The sequence below is a fragment of the Mastomys coucha genome, unplaced genomic scaffold, assembly GCF_008632895.1.
Source record: "Mastomys coucha isolate ucsf_1 unplaced genomic scaffold, UCSF_Mcou_1 pScaffold13, whole genome shotgun sequence".
In the NCBI taxonomy this organism is placed as follows: Eukaryota; Metazoa; Chordata; class Mammalia; order Rodentia; family Muridae; genus Mastomys; species Mastomys coucha.
Window position 1 is genome coordinate 28,206,667 of NW_022196895.1, and position 19,621 is coordinate 28,226,287.

General features: G+C 37.8%; 1 protein-coding gene across 1 annotated transcript in view; it reads left to right on the forward strand.

The window, feature by feature from the left end:
• Window positions 1–19,313, forward strand: part of Map3k2 (mitogen-activated protein kinase kinase kinase 2) — a 71,455-nt gene extending 52,142 nt beyond the window's left edge. The window contains exons 13-17 of the mRNA XM_031365231.1: window positions 713–861; window positions 1,809–1,940; window positions 3,847–3,976; window positions 9,053–9,230; window positions 10,664–19,313. Of these exons, the coding sequence (XP_031221091.1) occupies window positions 713–861; window positions 1,809–1,940; window positions 3,847–3,976; window positions 9,053–9,230; window positions 10,664–10,889 (815 nt within the window). The 3' untranslated portion in view covers window positions 10,890–19,313. The remainder of the gene's footprint in view (window positions 1–712; window positions 862–1,808; window positions 1,941–3,846; window positions 3,977–9,052; window positions 9,231–10,663) is intronic.
• The last annotated feature ends 308 nt before the right edge of the window (window positions 19,314–19,621 follow it).

Sequence of the window (19,621 nt, forward strand, 5' to 3'; positions counted from 1 at the left end):
AGATGGCATTTGGCTTGCCGTTAGTATCAGAATGCCTTGCCGTTGAACGCTTTATGCGCGTGTGCTTATGCATCCCAACGAGTGCCCTTGATCACGTCAGATGGCCTGATCGTTACACAACCTATCATGAGTCGCCACGTCTGAGGCGAGCATACGCCCCTATATAAGGGAGGGATTTTGATATAGTCGGGGCTCTCCTCCTCAACTGAAGCTTGTGAAGAATAAAGATTGTGCTGCAGAAGAATCCGTTTGTGCTGCGTTTTTCCTGCCGGCGGGAAATAGCGCGCAGCAGTGCACAATATGCACACATGCAGGGAAAACACTCATACATAAAATAAAGTTATAATTTTATTGATTGCCTGGATTCTCCTATAGAGAGGAGAAATGATACTTTTTCCAGACTTCTGTGTTACAGATGGGTCTGAAAAGACTGTTTACAAATATTTGTAATTTGCTGTAGTAAAAACTGGAAGATAGGGTATCATATAGTCGTTGTATCTTAGATTGAGTGAAAGATGGCTGTGACATTTGCATTTTGGAAAAAATGAGTCATGAGATGAAACTTTGAGTTAGAATTCTTAGAGTAATGAAAACATTTTTGAAAGATTTGGATGGTCATCATTTTCCCTTGTATCTAGAATGTTCAGTTATGTTCAGGGATGCCACTGCATTGCATCTGACTGTTTCATTTTAAGAATATGTTCTTTTTCAGCACCTCGAGCTCCAACCAACTGGAGATTGGGCAAACTGCTTGGCCAAGGAGCTTTTGGTAGGGTCTACCTGTGTTATGATGTTGATACCGGAAGAGAACTGGCTGTTAAACAAGTTCAGTTTAACCCTGACAGCCCAGAGACCAGCAAGGTAAAAAGTCATCATGCAGATCACCTGGCCATTGTAAAAGGAGGGGAAGCAAAGCAAAAACAAAAGCAGGACTAGTCAGATTGCTGCAAGCAGAGAGACATCATTCATTCCCCAGAACCCACATGGCAGAAGAAGAGAGCCAATTCCTACATGTTCTCTGACAGCCACAATTGTGCTGTGGCATGTGTGTGCACCCCTCCCCAAGACAGACTAAATGTATATACAAAGTTTTAAAATGTAATATAACAACATCTGGTGGAATTTGGGACTTGTGGTAAATGGCCAGCTGTTTTAGTGCTTCAATTATATTTCTAGGTTGACTCGCTGTTACTTAGCGTGCAACCATGGCTCTTAAATAAAAGGCATTGAGGTCTGGAGACATGACTTGCAGTTGAGAACATTGGCTGCTCTTAGAAGAGACCCAGACTCAGTTTACAGTACCCACATGGAAGCTCACAACTGTCTGTAACTGCAGGGATGGTCAAATACCCTTTTCTGGCCTTTGAGGGCACTGCACACACGTGGTCCAGACAAACCCAGGCAAATTCACATATATTAAAAAAGTAACATTAAAATTAAAAAAAAAAAATTGGTTAGAGACTAAAATGTTGTATGTAACAGTAAACATTTCATAGTGAAATCACCATGAGAGTCTATGAGCTAAGAGTGTTTTACTTTTATTATGCTATAAAGACTTAACACAGGGCCAGTGAAATTGTTTAGCAGGTAAAGGTGCTTACCACCAAGCCTGTCATCCTCAACATCAGTACCCAGAATCCACCTTTTAGGGACCCACATGGTTGAAGGAGAGAACTAACTCCTACAAGTTGTCTCTGACCTCTACATGTTTTTCTTGGTGCATGTACCAACAAAACGTACACATAGAGATAGTTAGAGAAGTGTAGTAAAATAAGAACAAAAGACTTAGCAGGAGTTCTGTCTTTCAGGAAGTAAATGCACTTGAATGTGAAATTCAGTTGTTGAAAAACTTGTTGCACGAGCGAATTGTTCAGTATTACGGCTGTCTGAGGGATCCTCAGGAGAAAACACTTTCCATCTTTATGGAGTATATGCCAGGGGTAAGTTCACATTCTTTTTAAAAATAAGGTGAAGAGATTTCAGTTTAGCCCTGTTGATGTGCTATATCATAGATGAAGTTTTGTACCTGACATTGCCTGCAGTCAGACTCAGGGTCTCACCGTAGAACTGCCGACTGCTCATAAGAGTAGAATGATCATGGTCTGACTCCTTATTGTAAAGTTTAGTTGTACTTGTAGACAAGAAAGTAGCTGAGATGTAATACTGGTACATAGGAATATTCAATTTTAAATATTACCTGATTTTTAAATATATAATATACATATATAACATGTATATTAAACATAATAATATGAATATATGCATATTTGTATGCATATCACACATATTATCTATATAATATAAATATAGTATAAAAAATCTATTTTTTAATCCAGCAACATGGCTGCTCTGACCACATCCTATGACCTTCTAGGTTTGTATCATTTGTCTGGAATGCAGACACACACACACCTTTAATCCCTCTGGCTAGAATACATATACACCCTTAGTACACATCTTTCATACCAAGCAATGAATGTAAAGTTAATATATAGAAGGAAACAGCCATATTTGAAAGTGATATCTAATTGAGGGGCAAACATAGTGATGAATCAGACAAAGAACTGACAAAATAAGTCAGAGATAGGATATGCCCAATTCACATGGGAACAGACAGAAAGGAGAGTTGAGGGGGGGTGGCGGGGGAGAGGAGAGAGACAGAGAGAGCACGCACAGTTTTACTGGGACAGTTATAGAGAGACAGGCTGCAGACTGAGAACAAGCTAGACACAGGTAAAGATAGAATGGACCAGAGAATGAGAAGGAGCCAGAAGATTAGAACAGATTGCCAAAGTTAGTTGAGGCCAAGCAGAGCAATTCAGTCAGAAGCCAAGAGAGGAGCCAATTTCAATCAGTCAGCTTAGAGAGGAGTTGACTTAAACCAGCTGAGTTGGCTGGCCAGAGTTCAGAAAGAACTAGAAAGAGTGAGCTTACTCAGTAGTAAGTCTCAGAGGCTGAAAACATTCTAGGCCTAGGTTTGATTGTCCAGAGGCTAGAAGCTTACAGAAATAGGCCTAGGTTAGCCGACAGAGTCCTTCTACAAAAATTATTACAGGAGAATGTGGCAGTGATTTAATTTGTAATTGCAAAATGAAATTGTAACCACTCTATATTCCTTTTTTTGTATATATAGAGTAAATTTTGATTCTAATAAATTTTCAAGTTGGCAGTTAGCATCATTATTCATTAAGAGATAGGTGATTTTCTCCAGGCATGGTGGCACACCTCTGTGATCCCGGCACTCAAGAGGTAGAGGTAGGAGGATTTCAAGTTCAAAGCCAACCTAGACTTGACAAAATGATTTTTAAAAACTAAAAAGGAAAAAACTAGTATTCTCATAATTTAGTAGAGTAAGTTAGGAAGAAGAAATGTGATTTATGGGTCATTATGGTAGTAGATGGCTACATGTTGAAGGTACAAGGTTGCCATTTGAGCCTGCAGATTGGTACCTGGTAGTGCTGTTGCAGACAGTGCCTATGTGATACAAGCATTAGTAACTCTTATGTATGCATCATTGTTACGGTGACCCCACTGCTACTCACTAGATTTATTTGCTACTATTATGTTTTCAGATATTCTGCTTTCAGTGTAAGTTAGCTTAGACATTAATTTTCAAAAACAAACTGGGGTTGTACAAATATGGAAACCTTATAATTTGTTAATCTCAAGGAAATTAGTTGAATATAAGTAATCTGAAAGAACAGAAACTCTGCACAGCTGTCTTCCTGGGAACTCCTGTCCTCTCCGCTGAGAGTCTCAGCCGTGAACTAGGAGTCTTTTACAAATAAGGATTTAGTAGCAGTTTTTATTTTAAACAGAAGGTTTAGTTTTTTTCTTTTATTCTAGGGTTCAATTAAGGACCAACTAAAAGCATACGGAGCTCTTACTGAGAACGTGACGAGGAAATACACCCGTCAGATTCTGGAGGGGGTCCATTATTTGCATAGTAATATGATTGTCCATAGAGATATCAAAGGTAAGTCATGATTTTCTTTTACTTTAAATACAACTTGGTATGAATGTGAATGAAAGACATGTCATCGTGGCATTGGACAGTTAAGGTAACATATCTACCTGTAAACTGCGTAGGAAAACATTCCTTTAGCTTCCTCAGGAACTTGTCAGTGTCCAGTCACATTCGTTCTGTAGTTCAGATTTTTCTTGAATATAAAGGACCCATAGAAGGAGTTTTCTGTAGAAGGAATTTGCATAGAAGGAATTGCTTTGCGTTAAGGACCCATAGAAGGAATTTCATTCAGAATCCCTAGAATAATGTGGGCATGTTAGTGTGTGCATTGACTCGGCCTAGAATGGTGAGTAGAGGCTCTGCCACCACAGAGTTAAATTCAAACTTGGACTTTATCTGCTACTAACTATAACCTTGGACATATTAATCTTTCTATATCATTAATCTTTCCATCCCCTTCTCTCCTTTATCCTTCATCTTTTTCTTCTCTCCCCATGTTGAAACCCCTAGTTTCTGGATATGAAACCCAGGAAATTGCATATACTAGCCCAAGTTCTCTATCCCTGAGATGTACCTACTGTCTCCTCATATTAATTATTAAGTGAGAGTCAATAGTATTCAATTTATGAGATTCTTGAAAGAATCAAATATGTTAACGTGATGCAATATTTAAAACAATTCTGGTGCTCACTACTTAGAATTTAGCTACTGTGATGACATACCTTGTGTTGCAGTTTATGCAAAGTCATGGGAATAGATGTCATGAGAGGATAAGGAGGAGGGAAGGAAAGATCCTAAGACTGAGCTCTAATGAGCTCCAGCTAGGGGAAATTCACTTTTTCCCTTAAGGATCAGATACAGAAATGAGTATGTGAAGTGAGTTAATGGTAGAGATGTATAAAACTTGAGAGTGCTCAAATTTCTGTACTGTTTAGCCTACTTAAGTCTCTAAAAACTGGGTATGACCCAAAATTTAGAATTAATTCCTGAATTAAAATCACTGAATTAAAAAAGTAAATGTGTCCATATAATATTTAGTTATTGATTTTTGTTGGCACGTTTACAAGTTCCCAGACTTCTGCTCTCCTATATGTGTGGTGCATCCTGACTGTCAGATGAGGCCAAGAAGAAAATTACCAGTCATTTCTGGTGATTGAATACTAATTTCTAGTATGAGTCTAGTATGCAGAGTTCCTGAGGCAGACGACATGCACCAGACTGGGGTTTATTACCTGTAAGCCTGATAGTGTAGAGAATCCTATAAAGAAGTTACTCAGTTAGGAAAGTCTATTCTTATAAGCCAGCTTCTCTTTGGCTCTCATAATGAGGTAAGAAAAGAAACAGAGGGAGCCGTCTTCTGTATGCATAGACCTTCTAATCTTCCCAGAATGTATGATGACCTGCCTTGGTCAGGTGAGGGGGGGTGGAAGCAAACTGATAAATAAATATTACAAGACAAATAGATTGATAAGGGAGAAAATAGCCCCTTAAGCTTCTAAATTTAAGCATGACAGAGGAAAATGGTGGCCACCAAGTGGCAACGTAGTGCTATTTGTTTTCTGCAATATACTTTTTTTAAAAAAGATTTATTTATTTATTTAATTATTTTTATGTGTATGAGTAACACTGTAGCTGTACAGATGGCCATGAGCTCCAGGCTGCGTAATACATTGTAGCTGTCTTCAGACTCAACAGAAGAGGGCATCAGATCTCATTACGGGTGGTTGTGAGCCACCATGTGGTTGCTAGGATCCGAACTCAGGACCTTCAGAAGAGCAGTCAGTGCTCTTACCCGCTGAGCCATCTCGCCAGCCCTACAATATACTTTTTAATTGTTCTATGTCTTCTAATTTTTATGAACAACTTATAAGTGGCAAAAGGAAAGCTAAAGATAATTGATTTTACATATTTTCAGAGCTGTGGGATAATGACTATTAGAAAACATGCTCATTTCTAAAGTCTATTCCCGCCTCCCTATCATCCTCTCTTCTCTCCCTCTCCCACTCTTCTCCCTCTCCCACTCCTCATCCTCTCTCTTCTCTCCCTCTCCCACTCCTCTCCCTCTCCTACTCCTCATCCTCTCTCTTTTCTCCCTCTCCCACTCTTCTCCCTCTCCCACTCCTCATCCTCTCTCTTCTCTACCTCTCCCACTCCTCTCCCTCTCCTACTCCTCATCCTCTCTCTTTTCTCCCTCTCCCACTCTTCTCCCTCTCCCACTCCTCATCTTCTCTCTTCTCTCCCTCTTCCACTCCTCATCCTCTTCTCTCCCTCTTCCACTCCTCATCCTCTTCTCTCTCTCTCCCACTCCTTCCTCTTCTGTTTCCTCTCTCTGAATTCATCACATTTTATTTTTGTGTGTGTGGAACACATGCATGCTAGTGCCACAGTGCATGCACAGAGGGCAGATAACAACTTGAAGGAGTTGATTCTCTTCCACCATATATGTCACAGGTACAGTACCTTTACTGATGGAGCCATCTCTCTGGCCCTGTTCTGTATCTTTTCCCTTCAGGAAACTGTACTGTTGGCAGGCATGGCATGGTGGTGGTACATGTCTTTTATCACAGAAGCAACGGAGGCATGTGGATCTCTATGAATTTAAAGCTAGCCTGGTCTCTATATTAAAAAAAGCAAAGGAACTATACTATTGAAAACCAAATAGTTAATAAAAGGACACTTTCTTTTTTTTAAATGGTTTTATGTGTGTATAGGGGTAGGTGGTGGGTGAGTGGACATTCATGTGCATGTACGTATGTCCAGAAGCTAGAAGAGGACAGGAACGTCCTGCTCTATTTCTGTCTTGTTTTCTTGCGTCAGGATCTTTCACTGAATCTAGAGCTCACCGTTTTCCAGCTTACCTGGCTGGCTAAGCACTATTCAACTTCCTGTCGGTGTCCTAGATGCATGCAGATACACATGGCCTTTATGTGTATGTTTGGGGTCTGAATGCAGGTTGTCAAGCTTGAATAACAAGCCCCTTACCCATCCTTAATGCCTTTTGCTTTGCTTTGCTTTGGGTCTTTTGTTGTTTTGAGGCAGTAACTCTTCATAGTCCAGGTTGGTGATTTGGAACTTTGCTTTTGGTTCTTGAGTACTAAGATTATAGATGTTTGCCAGCAAGCCTAAGTAGGACATACACATGTACACATACATGCATGCACACACCACAATTTAGCCTATATATTGCTGACAGACAGCAGATTATAATGACTCCTTGGGATGCAATTAGAAAATCTAAACTGTGAGAAAGGTTTAAGTAAACAACAGGGTTTTTAAATTTTTCTTTCTAATTGCCAATGAAGAGAATATTTGAGAGATTTAGGTTAGGCAGTTCCAGTATGTGGGTCTTACTTGGATGGTTCTCTCTCTCTCTCTCTCTCTCTCTTTCTCTCTCTCTCTCTTTCTCTCTCTCTCTCTTTCTCTCTCTCTCTCTTTTTTTATAATTTACTTAATTTTATTGTATGTGCATTGGTGTGAGTGTGTGAGATCCCCTGGAACTGGTGTTACAGACAGTTGTGAACTGCCATGTGGTTGCTGGGATTTGAACCTAGGTCCTCTGGAAGAGTAGCCAGTGTGCTTAACAACTGAGCCATCTCTCCAACCCCTGGATGGTTCTTTTTTGCTGTAAAAAATTGAATACAATATTTTTGATATTAAATACTGTTCATGCTTTTAGATGTGATAAGAGGATTTATGTTTTAAAGATATGCACTTAGTTCTTTATTGATCTCCCTGCCTTGAGTTTGCCTCAGATACTATGTGAAATAGGGGAAGCATTTGTCAGTAAGTTGGTACAGTTGTCCACTTGGATGTTGGATCTGGGGAATGGGAATACAAACAGTTCCTTCTATTCTTGTATATGTTTGAAAAGTATGATTTTTACTTTACTAAAATATAAGTAGTTTTAAAAAATAGAAACTATATTGGCAGTCTGGTTATGTATTTTTTTCCCCAGCTCCTGCTGTGGGTGAGCATTGTTTCAGTATTGAGGCCACCTCCCTAGAGATGACTCTCCTTGTCTCTCTCTCTCTCTCTCTTTCTCTCTCTCTCTCTCTCTCTCTGTGTGTGTGTGTGTGTGTGTGTGTGTGTGTGTGTGTGTGTGTGTGTGATGGGAGGGTGTCTTTTTCTGCATGTAGGCACTAAAACCTGGCTTATTAAGCATGTGTAGGCCCAGCTATTTAGGAAAACTGAGATAAGTTTGGGAAGGTCACTTGAGCCCAAGAGTTCAAGTTGCCAGCCTGAGCAACACGGCCAGACCACATCGCAAGCAAACAATTTATAAACTAGATGGCAGGAGACCATCAGGAAGCAGAGCTACAGCTGCAGTAGAAGATTACTAGTAGGTCAGACATTTAAGCTTAATAGGTGTTGGTGAGAGGCATTGTAAACTCCTGTGGAGAAGTACTGCTGGTAAGGATGGGGGATTTTCTGAGAAAATAGAAGCTCATTGTGAAGAGTTCTCCATGGTTTGTAGTTCAGATTATCTGTACTGTCCTGCCTTCTCCATAGAAATCATTAAAAGAAAAAAATGTAGCATGGTGATGTATACCTGTCATCCCAATGCTGAGGAGGCTGAGTCAGGATGTTTGAGGCAAGTCTGAGCTATAGAGTAAAAAGAAATACCTTAAAATACAGTTAACTAATGCTTAAATAATATTGGAGTAGGCATATGATCCTAGTTTTGATTATGAAGGTACTTTTAGAAGTTCCTGAGGAGAAGCTGGTTTATCAAGAAAATAGTCTTCAGCCATGGACTTCTTGCTTTATAGCAAACAAATGGAGCAGAGCCTTTCTTGGTGCTTTACCAAGCTTTATTCTTAGCCCTCGCTCCTTTCTTTTCACTTCACCTGCCCTGTCCCATCCTTTACAGGGAAACTCACTAGCTTCTGAAACATACCTGGCTAAGTAGTGTACAAACAGCAGATGCTTAATGCAAGATAAATACGATTTTCAAGGCACTGCTCAGAGTGGACAAGCACCCTAATTTGGAGACAGATTAGGATCTACAAAGTAATTCGCTGTCACTTATATACGTTCTAGAATGTAAATAAAATCATTGAAATAAGACTATTTCTTGTTTTTTAGGAGCAAATATCTTAAGGGATTCCACAGGCAATATCAAGTTAGGAGACTTTGGGGCTAGCAAACGGCTTCAGACCATCTGTCTCTCAGGCACAGGAATGAAATCTGTCACAGGCACGCCTTACTGGATGAGTCCTGAGGTCATTAGTGGAGAAGGCTATGGAAGAAAAGCAGATATCTGGTAAGTTTGGATATCAGATTTACCTGGAAAGCTACCTTATTTTTTTCCATATTTAAAATTGCCAGTTTAAATTATCCTTTGTACCTTGGAAGCAGAATATATGAATTGTAAGTATCAATGCCATTTCAGTTATACCTTGTCAAGGCAAACTTGACTAAATATTTGAGTCTTTGAACCTGTTTTTCCTTCTTTGGAAGGATTTTGTCTTAAGCAAATCTCAACATTAAAAAGCTCTTATTTCCCTGAATAACTTTTAAAGTACTCTTGGTTATTAGTGTCTTTTAAAAAAAAGCAAATCAAAAAATGATTCAGGGATTTTTTTTCTAAATTACGAAGATATGTACAAACTTTTGAAAACAGATAATAACTGTATGATGGTTGGGCTTTTAAATAACGACTGGGGTAAAAGTGGGTTATGAGGTCACCTGAGGTCACCTGAGGAGAGGTCACCTGAGGAGAGTCACTTACTGCTCCTGGCTATTCCCACCCAGCCTAACACACCTTGGCTCCTCACCACTAATATGGGACTATCAGACTCTACAAACTTCTCATTATGCAGGGTCTTTACTTACGAATTTCAAAACAGGCGTGCAGTTCTGATAGGTCTTCATGTAATTTCTATTTATGTGTTTGAAGAACAAGAGCGTCTCTACTAATAGCTGAGTTATGTTTTGATTGCACCATCAGATTTTCCAAGGATCTTGAATGTCAGCTCATATAATTATTTATAATAAATTGATGATTGCTTTACAGAAATAAAAACTGTTGCTGTGGTGGTGATTTGATGTGGTATTTTCATAATATGCTTAGCTCTGTTGTTTTTGGAAAATACATTTTATTGGATTCTGCATGATTTAAGGTATCTGCAAGTCTCTCAGGTAAGGAAGAAGAGAAATTATGCTGGTGCCTGTAACCCTGGCAGGGCTGTGCTGTGGCAAGGCTGGTGCCTATAACCCTGGCAAGGCTGTGCCTTTAAATTGACAATTGAATTGACAAATTACATAATAATTTTTAGTTAGATCATAAAATGGCCATTTCCTACTTCCCAACCAGAAAAAAATATGCATTTTAGGAACTCAAAGGCAAATAATATATAATGCTTGTATTTTTTGTAGGATGGAGACAAAATTATTAATATCATATTAGAAAATGATCTAAAACAAAAATAATAAAAGGTTTTTGCCTAGCCATACATTTATGACCATAGATAATTATGGTATATTTTCATTGAAATGTTTGTTGCTCTAGCCTTTCATTTATTTTCATGTTTGAATTAAAGTTTTATTTAATTAACCTTTGAGTGAAACTTTGTATTTGTAATAAATAATATTGAAGTATATGTGGACTTCATCCCAGCTTCTCCTTTTTCTAGCTAACCAGCTTTCTTTCCTGAAGTTATTGTTTGGGTAATACTCCTTTTTATTTTGTTTTAGGAGTGTAGCATGTACTGTGGTAGAAATGCTAACTGAAAAGCCACCTTGGGCTGAATTTGAAGCAATGGCTGCCATCTTTAAGATCGCCACTCAGCCAACAAACCCAAAGCTGCCACCTCATGTCTCAGACTATACTCGGGACTTCCTCAAACGGATTTTTGTAGAGGCCAAACTGCGACCTTCAGCTGAGGAGCTCTTACGGCACATGTTTGTGCATTATCACTAGCAGCCGGCCCTCCACCAGCTCCATCTTCACGGTCACCTTCTCTCTTACTGCACTTTCCTTTTTTATAAAAAAGAGAGATGGGGAGAAAAAGACAAGAGGGAAAATATTTCTCTTGATTCTTGGTTAAATTTGTTTAATAATAATAGTAAACTAAATTTTTTATATTTAATCTTTCTTTACAAGAACTTGAAACTTCTTTTTTTTTTTTTTTTTTAAAGATTTTTATAATGTACTGATGTGGTTCAGAGCTATAAAGCACTTTAGTACATAGTTGCTCCTTTTAGTACAAACAAATCATTTGGAATATATAAAGATTGTAGTCTTGCCCTGTATCACTGATGTGGAAGACACAGAGAAGAAAGTGATGTACAATTTGTAGTTTTTAGTGATAGTATTTAACTAGATCCTTATTTGTGGGGTTGAGCCCTAAACTTGAGTTTAGGGTAGGTACTCGTCGTTAAAGAATAGAGGTTTCTGCTTAGATCTGTATTCTTTAGATCCTAACCTCTATCTATCAAGCTTTTTTGCTCAGTAGGAATCTTGAATAGAAGATACGAATCTCTAAGAGGTATGTTTGTTAATCCTAATCAGTATACTAGGTAAATATACTATATTAGAGCTGTGTTACTGGGCTCTATAAACCTTGAGAGACAGCTTTCTGCTTTAAAACATTGTTGTATTTGGAAGCAGATATGTGAAGCCAATGAATAAATTCAGCTAAAACACAAGACGACTGCTCATTAAATGTATGAGCAGTAGAAGAGACAACATTTGCCAGTCAGTAGAAAATATGGAAAAAAAGAACTAGTGTTATTTAGTATATTTTAAACATTATTTACTTGAGGTGAAAGTCCCAAAATGGAGGAAACTGAGAAATAATAAAATTGTGTTTATATAATAGCTTCCTATTTCTAACCCCTGGTTTCCCATTAGATAACAGTCTTTAGCTCCAATACCCACCTGTTAAAGCTGTCGTGAACTAAAACCCCTGTTCTCGGGGTCCTAGAGTACTAAAGCAGAAGCTCTGCGGAAGAGTAAACATCAGGGAAAACAATGAGGTTTGTGGTGGGGGCTCATTTCCCTTCACTTGGCATTCGGCAATGTGGGAGACACTTTGTTACCATAACTGGTAAGGTACTGCTAGCATCCATAGGCAGGGGTTGGAGGTGCTGCTAAGTAGTCTGTAGTGCACAAGGACTCCCTGCCCAGGAGTTCTGCTACATGACAAAAGTGCCTAGGATGGAAACCGAGCAGCCATTCACAGAGCAGTCAGAACAGTGTTCAGAGGAACAGTGCAGGGCAGACGAGGGCTTCATGAGAGCAGATGATGAGCTGGGTGAATAGTCTCAGCTCAGAACAGATGTTGGTCAGTCCTCTGACAGCTGCTGGTTGCACTTGAATCACTAACTCACTTTAGAAATAATGAATTTAAGTATTCAACTGTTTGAATTTAGCATCTCTGTATATTCTTTCCTTAAAAGGAGCTCCTCCTTCTAGGTTAAGAAAAGTACACCAAAACATAGTGTTTACTAGCAGTGGGGAGGTCAACACTGCCAGGTATTTCCAGTGTAAGCATCTCCTTGGAGCCATGTCATTCAATGGAAAGACTATGCTGGGAAGGATCCTGCCATCTCTAGTACAATTATGAGGCTTAAAACGTGAAGGTGTCAGTAATTTGGCCACTTGCAAAATTTTCAACATTAAACTAAGTGCTAAGTATTTTATTTTTCAAAAGCCTAGAAGATAACAAGTCTTCCAGGAGACCCTGAATGTGATGCTTCATCAGAAGGGACTAAATAAGATAAACAGATTTTGTTGTTGTTGTCGTTACAAGGCATGTTTATTTAGATATTTTTTAAGTACTTTGCTTTTGAGTTTATGTACATCTGGCTTTCATGTATCAAGATCCTACCTGGCAGACCCTGTAATAATGTTTTGAATTTCCAGTAGTCTGAGAGTCAAAGCACAATTAGTTAACTCTTCTCCTGTACACTGTAAATCAAATGAAACCCCTTGCAAAGAACATGAATCAGGTGCCTCCACCCTTAGCAAATCAGTTGCCTAATAATCTTATGCTGGAGACCTAATGTATAGGTGTATTGTAAATTCTTTATCTTTTTATGAGTGAGGGCATCTTTTCTACTTGAGCAAGATCATGGTACCTGGATTGCTGGGTTCTTTTATCCTTTTATTTTGTTGTCTCTTTGTCTCTTAGTGTGTTGTGATTTCCCTTTGGCTCATTTTTGGTCCATCAGGGTAATGTGCAGTTCAGAAGAGATTCAAACACTCTTCAAAAAGATACCTGCACACTGGAACTCAAAACAGATTGCTAGTTTTTTATTAAGTCTCCTCTTTCTTTTCTAAGTCCACTAGTAAATAACTGCATCAGAATACTTTTGCTTTATAAAAAATGATAAAGACTTAGAAATAGACTAATAGTCTACAGAGCTGTTATATTAAAAATGATGTGAATTTATTTCACACTAGTTGTGAAGGTACCAAAAAACACAATGAAAGTTAATATATATAAACCCTGCTAGAGCAAAAAAGCTTGAAGTAGGTAGGGGTATGGAAAGCCAATAGTAAATGTAAAAAAGAAATTTTTGAAAGGAAACAATGTTATCAAAGGAAGTAAAATACTACACTCCATGTTTATTTCTGCTTAATGGTATGGATTAACGGATGAAGTTTAAATTGTAAAAAAAAATTGTTCTAAATTTTTTTTTTTTTAAATACACAACTGATTCTTTGGTACTGCAATGTTTCTTTGTGGCTAGAAAACGGCCAGACTGCTGACTTTGTGCCTTTAAATGCATTCTGCATTGCCAGTAGCAGACTTCCGGTGCTGAGCAGATCCACTAGCAGCGTCAGATGTGCTTTCAGGAAGCTCCTTCTGCGTAGCTCCTGAGAGAGTCAAAGTGGCATGACGGGTTAAGTCAAGTGGAAGACCTTTCACAGTGCAAACAAAGGGAGTTGAATAAAAGGGTTGAAAACGTAACTAATAAAATTTTAATGGATTGGTATTTAAATGTTTTGAGGTTTCAGAATGAATACCTTGAAATTTTTCAGCACTTTTCCTTGTTTACAAAAATATATTTTTAACTTTAAAAACATCTATGACTATTGCCTTAGAAAGTATTAAGAGGCACAATCTACAACAAATTAGAAGTCGAATATTGCACATGCTGGACTACAAAAGATAAAGCTTTTATTTCAGAATAAATGTAATTGGCTTTCATTTGAGTCCTACCTTACTCCCATTAGAAGTTACATAAAAAGAGTAAAAATATATCTTTAGAGTAGCTCTCTGCTACTAAGTTCAGACATTGGTCAGGTCTGATCTGTACTATTCTGAAATAGTATTGTTAGAAGATTGGGAAATCACTAAAATAAAATCAAACCTTAATAGATTGGCAGATGACCCGGTATGATGCAGATTCCTTGGTTAATGGCAGAGTTCATGCCAACGGTTTCATTTGGGGTCTGAAAACCTTTATATAAATTCAGCTGGAGACAGCCAGGTATACAAATCCATCAGTCTTATTTTAGTTTAAGTTTTTGGAGTCAGGATTCTCACTATGTGTTTCAGGCTGGCCTGGAACTTAAATGCTCCTGCCTCTGCCTCCTGGGTGCTGGGAAAACATGCATGTGCCACCACACCTAGCTTTGCCCATTTTTTTTTTTTAAATAGGGTCAATCTTTTTCATTTTCTTACTCAACAGTTGTGATGTACTGTGTTACATTAAATTAGTATTCTTCAGGAAATTACAGTTGAGGAACATGGGCAGACAGTTACTTTATGGCATAACCTAACTCTGAAAGTTTAGCAGTGATGTTTAAAATGCTAGGATTTTTATATGAAAAAATAAGGAAGAAATTTTAGATAATTGTTGGCCATTATGGACTCCAAAGACATTAACAAGAGGATTAGAGTACAAGTGACAGCCTTTCTGTCAGAACCTGCTCTTACTATACAACACAACCCCAGGTTGTTCTGGGACAATAGAACATCTAGAGTAGGTGTACACTGTACTGGGGTTCTTCTCACCCCAGCTGTTGTTATAGTATTGGATTTTAGGTGTTGAAATGCTGAGAAGTCTTTGATAGAGGTTGAACTTGTCAAGTGTTACTTATGCTAAGGTCAGATTCTTTTGATAGCCTATTAAATTTAGCATTTACTTTTAGATGTGACATTCATATTTATTTGATTTTAACACTGGTTAAAGTTCAATGAAAAGCAATTTGTTAATTTTTAGTAGTGCCTTTTTCTCTATATGCCTTAATTTTATTTTATATTTGTAATTCAAATTACCTAACAAAATGAAGAGTTTTCCAAAATCAGTAGGTCTCAAGAGTTTTTTTGGCCTTGGACTGTGTGTTAGCCCCTATGTGTTTCTTAATAATTATTTCTTCCTCTTACCCTTTCTACCTCCTTTTAAAAAGTTTAAATGGACAGAACAGTAGCATTTACGTGACTGCAATCTCCACTAGATGTGAATTCCTAAAATAAATATAGAAAGGGATTCTCACTCGAAAAGACACAGTAAATTGATTTTTGGGTTGAGTACTTGATTTTCAGTCATACTGGCACTGTCCAAGTTCTTTGTGTATTATTGTTTGGTTATGGTTTTCATAGAACTAGAGCAGTTGTTTTGTCCTAAAGAGCTTCCTTAAGTGTTTTATGAGGTTGAGGCAATGAGCAAGAAATCCAAGGACAACGAGTTCTAATCTTTAGTGTGTAACATTTGACTAATAATCTGCTTACTGTTCTGTGAAGTATGTGTGCATGTGAGTGTGTGTTTGTGTGAGTGTGTGTGTGTGTGTATGTGTGTGTGTGTGTGTGTGTGTGTGTGTGTGTATGGCATTGGGGCAGGGGTAGGAACGTGAAGTTGTTCAGTTAGGTCTGTCTTTGTTCTTGGAAGAACAACTGAGAAATGTCTGATCTACTACTATGAGATGAGAAGGATCATTCTCAAGTAGGCATGCCAGGACATTTTCCATAAGTAGCTAGTATGAATGATTGTTTAATAAAGGTATTTATTGTAAGTTGCCAAGCTCTTAATTGCTAAAAATAGATTAAAATTCAATTTATGTGTTTGTATCTGTAATAATTAGCTTATATATAATTCTTCAATAGAAAGAATGTGATCTTAGGTATTTCTTCATGAACTTTTTGGAGTAGAAATTCTGCCAGATATTATCTAACCAAGCTTCCTTAGTTTACCAAGTCATCAAAAGGAAATGTTCTTATACCTCTTGTTGGTCGCTGGAGAAGGTGTGCTGGGAGCCACTGTTCTGCTGCCGTCATCTCTAGTGCTGCTTCTGCTTCTCCCACTGTCTGACAGGATGCCGTGAGTGCTGTGGGACTCCAGGGCTGTCCTCTCCATCCTCACGGTCAGAGCTGGAGGTAGGGAGCTTTCAGGGGAACCAAGACATTTCTCAGAGGTACTAAAAGTGCTCTAGGTTGAGCTTCAGGAAGATAAGGGAGGAGTCATAGCTATAGTGAAAAAAAGAATAAGTCGTATCCATTGCCTGTATACAGTCTCATATAATTCTTCATGTTTTTGTGTTTGGGTATTTTAATAGACAGTGATAAGGTATTACATTCCCAACAGCAAAGACATTAAACAAGAGAATGCTCCTGTTCTTCTGCCTGGTGATGTTTGTTTGTACCTCAGTCTGTATTACCAGAATCACTTTAAACCAAAGCTTTTGTATTCCCTGCATACATAGCCAAAATGATTAGCCCTGATAAATTTGCCCATGTGTGAGCTAATGGTATCTAAATGGTAGAGCAGATGCTAGAAGAATTTGTTTGCCAATCTATCTTATCCTTCAAGGAAAAGGACAGGTGCTCAGTGCTCAGTGTTTGCATTTAGACATGCAGAATACTTAACTATTATGGAGCTGTATAGACACTGCAGACATAAGTTCTTGTGTGCCAATCTTATTAACGTCATTTGACCACCGATGTGTGTAGATTTGTGTTGACATCTGATGCCTCAGGTTGGTGGCTTATTTTCTTTCTAGTGTCTTAACATTTAAGGGACATTTCAACAATGCTGTGAAGAAAAGTAGGTTATGAACTGGTCTGCTTTGTGCCATAGACATTTTGGAACATCCAGAAGGAAGTGTCTGCTCTCTGTTCTTTAAAGCTTACAGAATTTGACCCCACTAAGGATTTATGAATCTTGTAATGCCAGTTGGGAAAAGTTTATGACTATTCTGAAAAGCACTTTGTATTCATTTATTTATATGTTTTAGAACTTTTTAAAAATCCTGTATAATCAATGATTTTAGCATTAGCATTACTTAGAACAGAAGATAAATAATTATATGTTAAACTCTAGTAGATGCATTGACTCCAGAATATATTTGACATGTTCTCAGTTATCCAAAGACTTTTTTCCTCCTTGCAGTAAGGAGAGTAGACTAGTGTGGGACTCTACAAACCCAAGAGGCTTATGGGCAAAAGGAAGTGGGCCAAACCCTTGTCAATTAAAACCACATTGTCTAGGGATGAGAATACTTCTTTATAGACAGGTTTTTTTAATAATTAGTAAGTAAAAGGTTTACATTTCTTTAATTGCTGTTGGTTTTAAAATTTAGCCTGCATTCTGAAATATCCTAACAAAGTTAATACCAAAAACCACCTTTAATGTCTGACATCTCTTATATTTCATGTGGTTATTTTTACTCATTGTAAATAAACTTGGATAAATTTGAAAATAAACTTTTTATCTTGCAGACTATGATTATCAATTTGTAAATTTACCGTTTGACTTATGTACATTTAAAATGTATCCATTAAATTCTCTATATTTAATGTATTATTTTTGGCAAATGTTTTTAATCTCAGTTGAATACTGAGCAGTTTATAATTATGTACAATATTTTTTGTTTTCTATCAATGTTGACTTTTTGCACATTTTCAAACATTTAATTTGTACACTGATTTATATGACCAATAATTGTTGAGTGTCTGAGAATCATGAGTGTGTGCATTGAACTACTGTCTCTGTGTTTGCACTTCTCCCTAGATGTAGCCCTCATTTTCTGTGCTGCTATGACCCTTAGTAGGATGACCTTCTTGCTTTTGCAAAGTCACCTGTGTGTGGTTCTGTGTTTGTTGGAGAACTCAGGAGTTCAGTGTTGCAGTCCAATATTGTCCTATATTCTGAATCCATTCCTAGGTTGAAAGTATTCTGTGTGTGTCAAGATTAATGTGTTTGTGTGGAGATGTCCTTTTCTTTGTGTAAACACATGTGTGTTTGTGTGTGTATGTACATATACGTATCTTAGTAAATTCTTTTCATTTCAATAATTTTAAGAACTTTATGATAATTAAATGTGTAAAGGCTTTCTGAAAGATTATTTACTATACACACACACACTATATTTTCAGCTGGCTGGTCAAATTATTTTTTAAATTTTGGTTTTAATCATTTGAGCATTTGTAGTTCCAGAATTGGATACAAATTTTGCTTAGAGCTCAGTTAAAATACTCTTGAAACTAACAGCCTTTTGGGGTGGGGAGATTGTTAAGCCGTAGCAAAACACATTGTCTACTAACAAGGCCTTTGGCCTCTCAGAGCTGTTAAGAAACGTGAGCAACTAAATTGTCTTGAAGACATGTTGAGACTTTTATATTTCCAGTTGTCTGACTGTTGTTTTGAATATTTCCTTTATTTCCAAAGTTTTCATTTTTATCTGACTGAGCTAAGTTAGACCGAGTTGATGAAACAATGCATTGGCATACTGTGATTCTTCACTGTTGATTACCATTGTGTTAGGATCTCCAAGTACGCAGTGTCTTGATACTGTACTGTGTGTTTTAAGCAGCTGGCAGAAAGAGCTGGAAATTAGGTTTCTGTCTGACAATGTTACTACATTCAGTGGAAGCCTTCTAAAAGTACGTAGTGGCATAAAGTTATTTGTGTTAGGAATAAAGTCTACAGTTGAAGTTGACTATCACTAAGTTTATTATGTTGAAAGGAACCCATGTGATTAGAACCTACCCAGAAGCCAGACACAGTGTAGTATGTACCACATTTCACACACATTTGGGTCTGTTGTTTATTCAAAATTGTGCTTGTAAAAATGTGTAAAATTTCTTGAGTTTTATAACTTCTATGTATTTTTTTCTTGCTGGTAAATAGCTTTTAAATTTTTTAATATAAAAGAAACCATGTTTATATTTTGTTAGCAATGACGACTTTGTTATATGGCAATTTGTGAATTATTGACACATCTTTATTTAGATTTGTCATGCATGAAGGCCTGCGATATTCAGTACAGTGAGCCATACTTCATTCCTACTCATCTTTCGACAGATTGTGGTGCAGAGGCTCACTCTCCGTAATCTTCTGAACTGTGGAATGGTACTTGGAGTGTTAATAAAGCTGGTATTTATTCCCACTGTGATTTGTGTGGATAGCTGTGGTCTTTGACATGGTGTGTTCACAGAAGTCCCCTCTTGCTTGCTCTTTGGGACACCGAGCACAGTTCCCTAGAAACCTTTGTTGTCTAAGCCTGTAATGCCCACACAGCCCGTTTCATGATCTTTGTGTAGATATGATGATGGCTCAGACTAAATGTTGTAGTGATTAAAAACACGTACCAGGTTGGGTAAAATGCTTGCCACACAATCATGGGAACCGGAATCCAACCCTCAGAACCTGCGATGGAGGGAGAGAACCCACCCTCAATATGTCCCCTGACTGAGCATGCAC